At 32.7% G+C, this 14,953-nt stretch overlaps 2 protein-coding genes across 4 annotated transcripts; one reads left to right on the forward strand and one right to left on the reverse strand.

Annotated features, from left to right (window-relative positions):
- Positions 1-2,002: 2,002 nt before the first annotated feature.
- On the reverse strand, positions 2,003-5,547 carry LOC117913621 (protein SIEVE ELEMENT OCCLUSION C). 3 transcript variants are annotated; one of them, XM_034828651.1, is made up of 7 exons: positions 5,333-5,547; positions 4,599-4,706; positions 4,089-4,528; positions 3,774-3,886; positions 3,565-3,692; positions 2,855-3,343; positions 2,003-2,773 (listed from the first exon to the last, which is right to left on the reverse strand). In XM_034828651.1, the coding sequence occupies exons 1-7, from the start codon at positions 5,504-5,506 to the stop codon at positions 2,150-2,152; spliced, it is 2,076 nt and encodes a 691-aa protein (XP_034684542.1). In that variant the 5' UTR covers positions 5,507-5,547; the 3' UTR covers positions 2,003-2,149. The 3 variants fall into 3 exon arrangements, with proteins under 3 accessions (XP_034684542.1, XP_034684534.1, XP_034684550.1); XM_034828643.1 differs by having other exon boundaries at positions 4,083-4,528; XM_034828659.1 differs by lacking the exon at positions 5,333-5,547 and having other exon boundaries at positions 4,083-4,528; positions 4,604-4,678.
- A 7,090-nt stretch (positions 5,548-12,637) lies between these two features.
- Positions 12,638-14,502, forward strand: LOC117913653 (cytochrome P450 86B1-like). The gene has a single exon (XM_034828693.1). It carries the CDS (start codon positions 12,714-12,716, stop codon positions 14,292-14,294), a length of 1,581 nt encoding a protein of 526 aa, XP_034684584.1. The 5' UTR covers positions 12,638-12,713; the 3' UTR covers positions 14,295-14,502.
- The last annotated feature ends 451 nt before the right edge of the window (positions 14,503-14,953 follow it).

Raw genomic sequence — 14,953 nt, forward strand, 5'->3', positions numbered from 1 at the left:
ATTCATTTTCCACTTATCCTTTTGAGTATTATAATTAATTTTGAAAGGACCAAATTGTGAAGGAAGGGAAGTCATTATGAAGTGAACAAGAAAACCTTAAAAAATTGTCATGTCCATTCCTTTCAATTGAGAAGCCATGTCACTCATCTTCATGATGTGCTCACATACACCACTATGACCATCATATTTCATTGTTATCATTTTGATTATAAGAGTACTTGCCAAGGACTTGGAAGTTCCTAAGAATTGTTATTCAACTGATTTAATATAACTCATTGCATTATCTAAATCCGGGATTGCTCCACAAATCGCAGGAGTGATTGAACCTTTTATAATAATTAGACTCATGCAATTAGAGCGCTCTCACTTTTTCTATAAAGCCTTTTGTTCATTTGTACTTTCAGAAGTAGGCTTTGTGGGTGTAGGCTCTCTTAAGGCATAGTCCAAATCCATGCAATCAAGAACAATTCCAATTTGTTCTTTCCATTTTTTAAAATTTGCCCCACTTGATTGTTCAATACTAGACAAATAGCTTGTAATAGCAGTAGGATTCATTACTGCAAAATAAAATTTAATTCAAAAGGAAAATTATTTTATGTCATGACAATATTTAACACCACACTTTACAATAATCTAATCACAAAAAATATTAAGTTAGATATCACATTAATTATAAACATAATAGATCATATCATAATTCTTTCGTTGGACTGAACTACAATCATATAATTCAAAAGTACATTATTATAATCCCTTCGTTAGGTTGAATTATAATAATTTATAAATCATATAGGTATGACATAATTATTAAAATAAAGTATTGAAACGTAAAGAAGTTTAGGTAAAAACCTCATCAACCTTTTATTATTAAACTCTTGTCATATAATCAAACATGCATGATGACGATCCTCTGTTGGGTTGATCAACACTTGTTTCATAAGTTGAACAGCACACACACACACATATATATATATGATCATCTTCAAACAAACAAGTAAATAAATATACATACTAGAAAAGTTATTTCTTGAGATTTCCATAATCACACAATTAAATTACTAATCATATTTTTGCAACTTTCATAAAATCATGCAATAGATATGATTAAAATCATGAAACATTGAAAATGTGTGTTACTACATCATTTATATGCATCACATCATATATATTTTAATTGTCCATAAGATCAAACAATAATCAAAAACGAAAAAAATATGTTTTATGATCCAAAATTGGTTGGCTCTGATACCAATTGTTAACCACACTTTTATAAACTTTATGTGGAAATAATTATTAAAAAAAACAATTTTGGACGCATAAAAATAAATAAATGGAAGTATTAAAATAATGATCATATTCTTACCTTGATCCATGATACCAATAACACTTTTGAAGTGAGATGAAGTCACTTTGTGAATTGTATTGTCAAGGTCTTCAACTCATTACTCTCATTTAGTGGATGTGTAACTTGTGTGGTGTATATTGTTAAAAATAAAACAACAAAAAAGACATAAGAATAAGAGTGTGGCTTGAGACTTCAACTTATAAAAAGTTGTACATTTCTTAGTCTTCCCATCAAAGACTATATGAGAGTTATACTCATTATTTACACCCATTATGTACAAATTAATGGGTAACGGTGGGTTATGAACTTGAATGCATCTCTATAATTGTATAGGTTATATATTTTTCCATTTTCCTCTATTATTCATAAACATAATGTACCAAATAAATTTCATAATGATGGGGTTACAAAAAGTTGTAACACCACATTCATATGAGTTAAATTTTCTAACTCTCCATTTATAATTTGAGTCTTCCATACATAAGACTCTTGGATGCCCAATCAATTGATTCACCTACCTAATAATTGATACCCTTAAATAATATTTACACAAATGTAATTATATATGACCACACATTATAGGAAAAAAGCTAACATGATTTGGCTTAGACATCACTTAGAAGCCATTAAAAAAGAAGTGAATACTAGTAGATCACATGCCGGAAGAACGACCATTTTCATCAGCTCATCAAATGCTTAAAATGTGGAAAGTTGAGATACAAGGGAACTCACCAAAAAACAAAAGTTGTTATCACTAGTTCATCAAGTGCTTTAAGAAGTCAATAGATGTGAGGTTGGAATCTTCTACTCTCTTGTATCGCATTTGTAAAGCACAAACTTCTCCATAGGGCGCTTACACTCATTACAAACTTCCGTTTCGTCTATTAAGCCTTCAGCAAATGGCCTGACTCTGGACTGACAGCGATGCCCTGGAAGAGCAGGAGGCTCAACGGCAGACTTGACTGCACCTACTAGTCCCAGCTTTCCCACATTTTTACCCCATACTGAGAAAAGGTTTAAGCAGTCCATGAGCCTTGCCCCTTGAAGCCTTACAATCTCCATTGAAGACCCTGACCCCATCACTGCCCAACCCTGGCCATTCTCATCATCCATGTCTAGCAATGCTGCCACCTCTCCTAGAATATGATCGGTGTTTGCCGTCTTTCCAAGTCGGAGTATTGATCTTCTCATACTCTCCAACCGACGCCAGAAGAGATGTATCTTTGTGAAGGAGAGGGAACCACTCAGCTTTTCCAAATCAATGGTGGCTAGTATGTTCCTTTCATGCTCACTTGGATTTCTCTTCCCAACATAGGCCATCTCCAGCTGCAAGCCTGCATTTGTTATCTCTTTCATCTTAGAGTTGAATTCCCTAATCCAGTCCAGGTTTTGGCTTCCATAAATGCATAGATTTCTCCCTTCATGTACCTGAAATCAGTGAAATGTCACTGCAGTAAGAAGAAAATTTCTACATTGTCTAGAGATACAAAATTTGAGTTAGAACCATACCAACTTGGTCAGTAGGGAATCGATTTCATCAATCATAAATTGCAGGTTCCATTTCTCCTCTTCCCAAAGCTTCTTTTCTACTGAAGCTGAAAAGGGATATGCCCTGTCACCCCAAATCAGTGCCATATCCATTGCATTTGAGTTTGTAACTTTCCCTTGTGAATCGAAAACTACCATTATGGGCTCATCTTTGAAGTTCCATTTTTGCTTTATAAAAGTCACCACTTCAGAGCAAAGCAGCCATGGTTGCCGAACTGAGTACCATGGCAAAGAGTAACATAAAAAGTCAAAGCTTCTCTCTTCTGCCTCAGTCCATGTATCAGAAGATGGAATGGGAACCCACACAATTTCATAGCTTCTCTCTAACTTATTGTGGTGGGGATGATCATATGTCTGCTGAACCAGGAAGAGTAATTCCTCAATAGGGAGGGGTTCTGGCTTTGAGACCATGCATATGACTACCTTGTTTTTCAGTTCAGAGACCCCAAGCTGCCAATAAATTCAAAGAAGATTGTATAATGTACTGTATTGTGAAGAGAAGGGCTTCTATTCATGAAATTGAAAGGTCTGGATTGGTTTCTGTTCATTTGTGCAGGACATGCTTTAGGATCCCAGTGACTATGATTATAATTGAAGAAATTATGAAATTATAATTGTGTTGTATGTTGCAGACAGAATGAAATCTTTACTGAGGAAAAGATTAAACCAACCTTCTTCTGAGAGGAGCAATCTATCAGTGGTGTGTCATCCCTTAAAGCAAACAACATGTGAAGCACCTCTTGATTGTCGACCTGGGTCTCCTTAGAGAGATCCATGAGCTTTTGATGCAACTTTGTCTCTGTAAGTTATAGAAAACATGGAGAATTAAAATTGTACATGGTTCATTGTCCAAATCATTCGGAAGAATCCAAGCAGCAACCTATCTGTTGATGACACACATCCACCTGCCATCTGAGCTGACTGCATATTCTGCCCAACTTATACACCAAGCTTAAGAGCTCCCATGCTGCAACGGTTATAGAACTTGAATGCCTGAAATGGAATTCAGAGAACATTAAAGGCTTATAGCATGCTAAGTTTGATCTATGGATGATCTGAAATCTAAAATGAAATCATCAAAAGTAAAAGAAATAGTTATTTGGAAGATCAGTTATTTGTTTAACAGAAAAAATTACAGAAACAACAGAGATCAGCATATCTGTGGGCTGATTGAAGGGAAAGAACATGCACTTGCTCAAGTTTCATGGCTGTCAAGTCTCTGATTTGAGAGGAGCATGTCAAGGTGCTTTTAATGACCCAGTAAGCAGATAAATAAATCTGTGACTTGGTAACAGTCATTGTCTCCTTATCCAGCTTTACATCTTTGATTGGAAGGCTTTCAAACTTGATTATACACTTGGCCACATCAGCCATTGCCTTAGCCAGCAAGTTCAAGGCCTTGAATCGCGGCCTCAATGCACTGAAGTTGCTAGGCAGCTGCTTAAGCATTGCAATTGATATTGCCAGGGGATTGACAGGGCATGGCTGCATTAACAGCCATAATTGACCATAGCATGTTGCAAAGGCTGCTAGTACTAGAACCACTTTTGCATCCCATCTATAATTCCTCAGCATATCGAACAGGACCATTGTTCTTGTATGTGAATCCCCTTCCACAGAGCATTTGCAGAGTATCTGTTATCACAACCAATGCACAAAGATGAATGAGAGACAGAGAAAGATCAAGAGATAGATCAGGGATTACCTCACGTGAGATTTTATGGATGATCAATCCCAGCGGCTCTTGTGATCCAACTACTTCAATGTCGCGTACAATTTTCCTTGCCATTGCATCAAAATATAGACCAGGAACCTGAAACAATAGTTTATAGATCTATTAAAATATCAAAAATGGAATGTTGAACATTTGATTTCAAGCATGTTATGCCCATTAACATGAGTAATCAACAAAAAGATATATTTGCATCCTGGGGTTTCTACAAACTAGTGAATCGTACCCATTGAAATCTAGGGCTAACCGGCTCTGTCAAAAATTATTATCAGAAAATAGCTAACAACTTTAGAAAAGTACATCCTATTGCTTCAGTTCTGTGACAACAAAGCAATTCATCCTATCAAAATTATTCATACCCAATAAGAAACTGAATCCATTGTCACTTTCTTTTCCATTCAAAATAGAACTTATTATTCCAAATTTATTTGATAAATCTAAATTTCCAGTAAGTTTATAATCTGTAAAATGATGCCAGATGTTTAAGAAGCCACCTAGATCATGAACAAACACATCAACTCTGAGCTTTAAATCTTTTGCTACATTATCATTTTTCTGTGAGAATTTGCAATGTTTACTGAAAATGTTTGATCATTTTTCAAGGCATCACCAAGCTGATATATACAAAATCGTAATAGACTAAAAAGCAAAACCCAGAGCATTTAAAATCATTGAAGATAGAGATGCCAACAGGAGAGTTGAGTTACTCTTATTTCTGATGTAGTATGACACATGATATTCTCCATAGCACAAAGCAATAGCTCTGAATCAAGAAAACAGCCATTAGGGTCATGGGTAAGAAGGATATTCTTTATCAGAATATCTTGTTCCAAAGGCGATGATGAGTGTGGCAAGACGTTATCAGTTTCAGGCACGTTCATGGCGGAAGTGATGGTGAGCAAAACACAAAAAAACACATGTGGTTGAGAAGGTACATGGATACTCATTACCATGTTTTATAGTATATATGGGATGATTTTGAAAAAAAGTGAAAAATAAGAATCTACTTTGCTTAGACAAATAATAACCTATCTCCCTCTTTCTCCCAGTCCCACACACAGAGAGACACATGGTTTGTAAAATACAACAAGAAGGTGTCAAAACATCTTCTAGGTGGAGACCACCAAAAGTAGAGGTTCCTAAAGATTTTTGAACCATGAACCTGAACCAAATTTGATGCCCTCCTCCCCTTTGCACTTTTTCTTTTTCTGTTTCTGATTATGAAGAGATTAGTACTAGTTGTGGAAGGAAATAATGGAGCCTCAATATGAAATTATATGATCTATATGTATAAGAGGGAGCTAGGGAGGTGGGTAGTGGAAGCAGTCGTTCTTCAACCTTCTTTCTTTATAACTTGGAAAGGGACAAAAAGAAAAGCCATTAGAACAAAGTGAAAACGGATCTTCATGTAGAAGTTCTGAAAATCACACAAGGGCCAAAGGGACACTCCCACTTTCTTAGTGAGTCAAGATTTGATTTCTCTTTATTTTGTTGATAAGAAAAGGTCTGGTTTATAACTGTTCCCATGTATTTTGCTGCATTTTATGAACTCTTGGTCATTTAACAGGAAAATTGCCTCTTCGTAATCACTGAAAGTAACCTTACTTAACATTAAAGCTATTCGGGGTGATACTTTTCATGACAAAAAGCATTGGCCATTGCCCTTAAAGCTAGTTCTTTAGGTTGGTTGTTATCTTGAAGGTGACTCCAAAGTCATGGAAGATGTGAAGTGAGACCCACCCATTGCCCCATTTCAGCTGCTTAGAACCTTATGCTTCGAGACTCGAGCCTTCAACATGATGTTATTAATGGCAAATCTTATAGATAAAGAATGCATCTGATTTACTCACAACTCCATTCACTGTTATGCAACTCAGCAGTTGGGCCTTTATATTTTCATAAATATTTGATCCCATTTTCAAATGTCCACCAAAATCATGAGCTTTCCCCTCCGGTTGATCCATGTGGCTTCCACTTTTCCCACTATATCACTACACTGTGGTATAAAGGGCTATGGGTGGACCCACCACAATCTTTGTTGATTTTCATCAATTATAATGCTACTTAATAAATTAAAGTTAATTTCATTGAACTTAAATAATTTACTATCCCTATTTAATAAATGGGTGGTCTTCCTATTTTATTACTTTAATATATCTATTTTCTTAATTTTTTTAAATATAAATTTTTTATTTATTTCTTTAATTTTCATGCATTATATATTTATTTAATATATTTCTTTTCTTTTTTTTTTCTTTAATTTAAAATATTCCTTTTTTTTTATAAAGAATTAAATCATTTATTTCCCTATTCTTATATTTTCATATTTCTCTACACCTTATATTTCCACATTTCTTTAATATATCATTCATTTTTATTCCATGTCTTTATTTAAACTCCTCTTCACATATTTCATTAATATATCATTCCTTTTATAAAGATTTTTAAACAATTTATTTACTTATTAATTACTCTAAAATTAATTATGTCTTTAAAGTTAAAGTTTCTATTTTCATATTTTTTTAATATATAATTTATAAGGAAAAAATATGAGGTATAATATTTCTTACCTTAGAAAAAATTTTAAATTTTTATTGCTTGAAGTCATAAATAGCAAGTTTTACAAATGATTAAATGGTGTTTATTTTGACTTTTACTATTCAGTCAAAAATAACTTGTTGAGATCAACCGATATAACTAAAATGAATTTATTGATCAAAATATAGAAATTTAATCAAATACCCTTCACATCATTCTCATTTCTAATTTCCACCCGACTCTCCTCTTACTCAAAATAAGAGAAGTATTTGATGAAATTTCAGATTATACATATTTAACCAAAACCTTAAGGGTTGTGAATGAAATTAACACAACCAATATTATTACCATAAAATTTTAAATAAGAAAACAATATTTTTAATGAAAAATCATCATCTGATTAGTTTCTAATTTTATTTTTTATTATTCTTTTCAACAATATAAACACATTCTATTTATTAGTATATATTAAATATAAAAAGTAAAATTTTACATCCAATTAAAACACATAACAAAATGTTGTAAAAAGGTGAAGAATGATATTTACACCCAAATGAAACTCTATTACATGCCATTATCAAAGCACTGGATTAATCAGATGATGTACCCTGAGAGAGATCTCACTCCATTCATTTTACTACAAATTACAGGCATATGGAGATCTTCTTGAGTTAAGTGCAATTTATAAGCGCAGTGCTAAGAAATAAGTACTATGATACCATAGGTTTAATTGAGTCATATATATATATATATATATATATATTTGTTTTTTTATTGAAAATAATTTGCTTTTAGATTAAAAGTTATTTATTTTTCTATAAACATGTTGATTTTTTTTTTTTACTTTTTAATGTTTAATAGAAAGAAAATATTAAAAAAAAAAAAAAACAACCTAATACTATTAAGTATTAAAGTTCTATTTAAAATTAAGTAAAAAATCAAACACCACTTAAAAATTTAATAATTTAAACTCCTCAATTTCATCTCTAGCTTAACTAATATAATAAAATTTATCAAAATATTAGTATATTTAAGGATGACTATTTGTGTTGATGGGTCGTGTTCCTATTGTGTCAAAACTTAAATATTTTATTATATAACTCAATCCAAACCTAATATGAATAATAATGGTGTAAAAAATTTAAACCTAAATATATACTATCTATTTATTTAAAAATAAATTTAAAATAAGTCAAATATTGGTTAAATAGTTTTAAGATATGATTAAACTAATAACAAAGTTATTAATTAAATGGATCAATTCAAGTCAAATTCATATTCTATAAGTTGACTAAAAAATTACCTATTTATTAAATAGGTTATATAGATCAGACATGAAAAAACATGTTAGGTTCATATTATATTAATAAATCGTATCAAACTCTATCACCTATAATATTTTATTCCAACCTTTTATTTTCTAAATTCAAATACCAATTTAAAAAACAACTATTCATTATTGATCTATTTCTCGGATTTAGAATCACTATGATAGTAGTTCCAAGAAATATTCTTTTATCTTTTTTAACACTCAAAAAATAAATTTTTATTGTAAGAGTTGGTTGTTGGTATCAGAAAAATTAAAAATATTTTTTACAATAATAGGAGCTCATATTTAAATCAGACCATACTCTAAATTACTATGTTCTGTCTTAATCATTACTAGTCCATTAATTTCTCCCATATATTTGGTCGGATGCCAAGTTTAACCTTTCAAATCAACCGTTGAGTTGACAAATATGATATTATTAAAAATGAATTAATTAGTTTGATAATGTTACAGTAGCTATCACATTAGTGAATAGGAGAATAAGACATATAACAATGGAAGTAAGGGCATCATTGGAAATAACTACCACGTCCAGTTTCTTCTAAAGTGAAAATTTATGCAGCAAAATAAAATGTATAAGTCTCTTGGATCTCAATTTCAAGAAAATTCAAGTCAGATTCTTCCATGGGTGGACCTGAGGTTTTCCTTTTTCTTTCTTTTTCTTTTTTCCTTTTTGTGTTGGGTGTGGTTCTGTCAGGTGGAATGACCACTCACCTAATATTAAAAAATAAAAATAAAAATAAAAATAAAAAAGAAAGAGAAGATTGGTCCACCCAAATAGGATAGAAAAGGAAAGATTTTATGGATTTTTGATATGGAATGTGGTGAATCTTATTCCCAATTTTTAAAGATGTAAAAACAATTTTCCCTTTTAAAAAATAAAAAAATTATTTTAAAATTTTTTCAACATTGTTTCTTTAAAAATAATTTTTAAAAGTAAAATAAAATAAAAAATTATTTTTAAAAAACAAGTAAAGATTATTTTCATTAATTTTTTTTTTAAAAAAAAAACATTAATCTATTTGATCATATTTTCTAAAATTTGTTTTTAAAATTATTTTTAAATTAAAAAATAAAAAAATAATTTTAGAAAACTTAATCAAACGGGCCTTAATGTTTTTAAAATGCAAGAGGGACATCTTTAGCAAGTGGCTCTTATTATCTTTCGATCATGACCAATATACCTAACAAGTGTGCACGTTCTAAGGCTTCTAAATATGGGGACATTGAGGAGCCCCTTATTAATTGAAACTTAAAAAAATGACAAGCACACTAACCCTATGACTCTTCCTTATTAATGTCTGCAACTACTTTCTTCTATTTTCCCATTCTCATCATGTCCAAAGCTTCTACATATTGGGACATTGAGGAGCCGCTTTATTAATTGAAATTTCAAAAAATGACAAGCACACTAACCCTATGACTCTTCCTTATTAATGCCTGCAACTACTATCTTCTCTTTTCCCACATTCTTACCATGTCCACTTCCTTCTCTCATGTATATCAACTCAGAACTTACCTAATACCAAACTCATTTATTTATATACCCAAACAAAATTTTAAAAAATAAATAAATAAATTCGTTACAAACTGTGTTTGGTATGCCTCAGAAAATTGGGTAGAATTAGGAAGATGTTTTTCCTTCTTTCTTGAAGGGAAGAACTTGACATTGGTTGTGTCAGGTTCTTCTATCCAGGGTTGTCATTAATTGTAGGTGAAAATTTATAAGATGCTTCAACATTAAATCATAGACAATTTCTTGTTATATATCTGGATTTTATATTTATAGTTTGTGTCAATGAGTCGTGTTTATGTCTTGTCAAAATCTAAGTGTTTTATTGATAGGTAAACTCACATTTAACATAAATAATAATTGTATTAAAAATATAAAATCAAATGCTATTTAATTATTAAACAAGTAATATATCGTAAAATTGATCATATAATTCATTTAATAATATAAGTCATCCTACTTAATAATCAGTTTGACTTAGATTTTGTATAAACTTACAAGATTAATATTTCAATCAAACATGTTTATGATTCAATTGACGTATTTATTTAAAAACAAAATTTTAATGAGTTAGATATGAATTAAATAATCTAAAATAATAATTAGACTAATAAGCCCGATTGTTGAATAGATCAATTTGGATCAAATTTATATCATGCAGATTAATCTAAAAATTATTTATTTATTCAATGTGTTATACAAATCGACATGAATTTGATTCTAACCTTATTATATTCAATTCAAATCCATATGAAAAACATATTAGATTTCGATTCTCTTGTGAACCGTACTAAAGTACTTAGTTTTCGGTGCAATAACTATTTTAAATCAACCACAATCATATGGAGGGCAATTTAACCTTGAACGTACTCATCAAGGCTTTGAAAATAAAGGTTTATTCGTAGATGCACAGTGGATGTTGATTGGATAAAAGGAAAATAGATTGGAATTTGGATCCTCACGATGAGATCATACGAGGAACCCACAAACTTAACTCTTAAGTCAATATTTATGGTTGAATGATATCCATCAAACTTGAACTCCTATCGGACAAGGATGATGATATAGCAATGAATGCCACTAATTAAATTCCTAACACCTAACTGCATTGGTAAAATCTGCCAAATGCATATTTATAGCAGTTGGATTTTGTGTTCAAATTGAGTGGACCGAATGCATCATAGGATTAGACTTGCAAAGCAACTGATGGACACTTGATTATGTTTGCTTTCAATTTCTTAATTCGGGTTTTATTATTTAATATTAAGTCTTATTCCTTTGTAACAATATGTCTTAGTCTTATCTCTTTATACATTAAGTCCATTTATTTTATACTTTGATCTTAATGGGTTATATATCAATCTCATTTCTTTATATCGTTATTCAATTATTTTAACTTTATTATATATTTTTAATAACCTAAATTTGAAGTACGGTAGATATCGATTTGATGAGTTAGTTTTTTTCCTTTTCTGGCTGAAATTTAATGCAGTTTTATTCTTTTAGTCATTAGACCCGTAGAATTCACAGCTTTACAAGAAATAGCTTCTAACCAACATTATTTCCCAACTTTGATCTGACTGCTTGATAAATTTGGAGCTCAGACAGAATTGATTCTTTGAAGGAATAATTTGGTTTGCCTATGGCTACAAAGATGTAGATGTAGACATCGTAGAAAGATAATAAAGACATCTTACCAGCCTTACACTCATCAAAATTTGAGAAACTTGACTAAATATAGACTCTGCAGTAGGCATTAATATTTTGCATTGTCCCTAGCGTTATCCTTTTCTTGTGACTCTAGTGCATGTTCAACTTGTATGCTTTTAATATGAATATAAATCAAAGATATGACCTAAGCAAAGCAATATATTGACATCCCACACCGATTGAAGAGCCAACTTCAACTTGAATACTGCATATTCTTGGAATTTGGTGACCTGAAATCTATTGGGTCTAAACTAAAAAGTTTACCATAATATATATATATATATATATTTGAAGGTTTGTAATGGTAGCAGAGGGATCAGGCCTGATAAGCCCGATCTCGTAACCCCCTGCGGTGTGAACCTGCTTGGTTATATTTATATTATATAGTTTTAGGGTTATAATGATAATGCTTATATTCGAATTACTCACATTTATCTTTTTTTGTATTAATATTTTGATATAATGAATTTTTTTTTTCATGATTTTTCCTATCTAGGTTTTTTCACGTAAATCTGTGTTCTTATTCTATTTTTTTTTATTATTATTATCTACTCTTGTTATTGTGTAAGACATATTTTAAATTTTATGTTAAATTTTTTCTTTTTTCATAAAACAGCTTCAATATGATTTAGCTAAATTAAAATTGATCACAACTTCAATATTTCAAAAACCACCATAGATTTTGAGATGTATTTTCAACTATTATAAATTTCAAATTAATTTTACAACTACCATTTTTTATAAATATTTTTTTTTTTTTTAAAAAGTTATAAGTATTAATAGCCACCTAATGACATGCATGCTGGGTCAGCGACTGCAGTTAATACCCACCTAATGAGGGTCAAAAAAGCTGGTGAGGCTCTCTTGCTCCACCATCAATAGGTCAAGTAATATTTATATAATATATTAGCTGAGAGAAAGCATCTCAGGCTTCCATTACTATCCACCTATTCGTTTTCGTTCTTCGTGGTTCTCCAAGAACTGAAAGCATTAGAGAATGGTTGGGAGGATTGTTATCTCTGCAGTAGACTGGGTGGTTCATCATATATGGTTTTCTGACATAGCTGTGGCTTTGTCGAGCATATTCATCTTCAGTTCTATACTTCATAGACTCACCAACAAAGGTCCCATGTTATGGCCGGTGATGGGAATCATACCAACAGTATTCTTCCACATGAACGACATCTACAATTGGGGAACCAGAGTTCTGATCCGAGCTGGGGGGACATTCTACTATAGGGGAATGTGGATGGGTGGTAGTTACGGGATTATGACTATTGATCCTGCCAACATTGAGTACATGCTCAAGACAAGGTTCAAGAACTTCCCCAAAGGCAATTACTATAGAGAGAGGTTCAATGATTTGCTCGGGGGTGGCATCTTCAATGTAGATGATGAATCATGGAAGGAGCAAAGGCGACTTGCGACTTTTGAGATGCATTCGGGTCCGTTCGTGGCGCACTCGTTTCAGACCATACAAGGTTTAGTCCACCAGAAGCTGTTGAAACTGATAGAGAAGCTGGCAAAGTCAGGAGATTGTATTGATCTGCAAGAAGTGCTTCTTCGTTTTACATTTGATAATATTTGCACTGCAGCTTTTGGTGTTGATCCAGGGTGCTTGGCTCTAGATTTACCCGAAGTTCCTTTTGCCAAAGCTTTCGAGGAAGCCACGGAATCAACATTGTTCAGGTTCATTGTGCCTCCTTTTGTGTGGAAGCCCATGAGGTTCTTTAGAGTAGGAACTGAGAAGCGGCTCAAGGAAGCAGTGCGAATTGTACATGATTTTGCTGAGAAGACGGTGACAGAACGGAGGATTGAATTGAGTAAGGCCGGCAGTTCGACTAACCGATGTGATCTCTTGTCCAGGATTGTGGCCATTGGGTACTCGGAACAAGGCAAAAACAACAACTTCTCTGATAAGTTTCTCAAGGATTTTTGCATTAGCTTCATCTTAGCTGGGCGAGACACGAGCTCTGTTGCACTGGCGTGGTTCTTCTGGTTAATACACAAAAACCCAGAAGTGGAAAGCAGAATTCTCAGCGAGATCAAAGAAGTCTTGGGTCCGTACGACTCCAACAAGGAAGACCTAAGTCAGAGAGCTTTTACAGTGGAAGAACTAAAGAAGATGGTGTATCTGCAAGCGGCCTTAACAGAGTCCCTGCGGCTCTACCCATCAGTGCCAATCGACTTCAAAGAGGTTATGGAAGATGACGTGTTCCCAGACGGCACACCCATCAAACGTGGGGCAAGGGTTCTCTACTCCATCTTCTCCATGGCTCGAATCGAGTCCATATGGGGGAAAGACTGCATGGAGTTCAAGCCAGAGAGGTGGATCAAAGACGGGGAGCTTGTGAGTGAGAATCAGTTTAAGTATCCAGTGTTTAATGCTGGACCCAGGCTTTGCATAGGGAAAAAGTTTGCCTACATGCAGATGAAAATGGTGGCTGCTTCGATCCTGATGAGGTACTCGGTTAAGGTTGTTGAAGGTCATAACGTTATTCCCAAAATGACAACCACACTCTACATGAAGAATGGCTTATTGGTGACTTTCAAGCCTAGGTTGAGCCTGGTGAGCTAAGCTAGCTAGTGATTAAGCTAAGATTGGTCAGGTCATAATAAGGTAAGTGCTAAAGACCCCTTTTTAAAATCACTGCCAAATAAATTCAATAGCTCCGTGTAATGAGTTGTAGCAGTAGGAGGAAAATAAATGGACGTACGTCTTCGTTTGCTCTCATGTTGTACAATATATGTGAACTAATGAATTTTACACATCAAGTTTGTACGTACAATGTGAAATTTAACTAACCAAAAAAAAAAAATTTACTTTGCAAAATGGAAATGCCAATAAATAATAAATATAGCTTCAAAATAAATATTTGAGGTAGGTCAAACAGTAAGGAAACGTGCATGAATTATTTTATATCTTGTTCATGAGTTTGTTAGGGTTAATAATGGTGGAAAGTGGAAACTTAACTGTAAATGCGGTGGACAGGGACAGTGTGTAAGTGAAAATAGAGTGTCAGGTACGAGTACGACACAGACGACGAAGTAGATTTGCGTTGCATGCCCACCAGTCACCCACCAGAGGGGCCTGGCTTTAAGAAGCCTGTTCTAAGTTTAATGAGAAGGCTACATCATATACATCTGTGAATGCCTAAGAGTCATCCTGCAAACGTGCATGAATTCTCATCGTGCATGTCCTTCTATTTTTTTTGGTATAATAATCTTGGATATTTA

Source organism: Vitis riparia, chromosome 1, assembly GCF_004353265.1.
Source record: "Vitis riparia cultivar Riparia Gloire de Montpellier isolate 1030 chromosome 1, EGFV_Vit.rip_1.0, whole genome shotgun sequence".
Taxonomy (NCBI): Eukaryota; Viridiplantae; Streptophyta; class Magnoliopsida; order Vitales; family Vitaceae; genus Vitis; species Vitis riparia.

What these genes read in the sequence shown, in the direction of transcription:
- LOC117913653 (XM_034828693.1), top strand. Translation starts at nt 12,714, where the DNA reads ATGGTTGGGAGGATTGTTATCTCTGCAGTAGACTGGGTGGTTCATCAT.
- LOC117913621 (XM_034828643.1), bottom strand. Translation starts at nt 5,506, where the DNA reads ATGAACGTGCCTGAAACTGATAACGTCTTGCCACACTCATCATCGCCT. An exon ending in GCCATGAAACTTGAGCAAGT is followed by an intron (nt 3,887 to 4,082) that starts GCATGTTCTTTC and finishes ATTCCATTTCAG; the next exon opens with GCATTCAAGTTCTATAACCG. An exon ending in TGTGTGTCATCAACAGATAG is followed by an intron (nt 3,693 to 3,773) that starts GTTGCTGCTTGG and finishes TATAACTTACAG; the next exon opens with AGACAAAGTTGCATCAAAAG.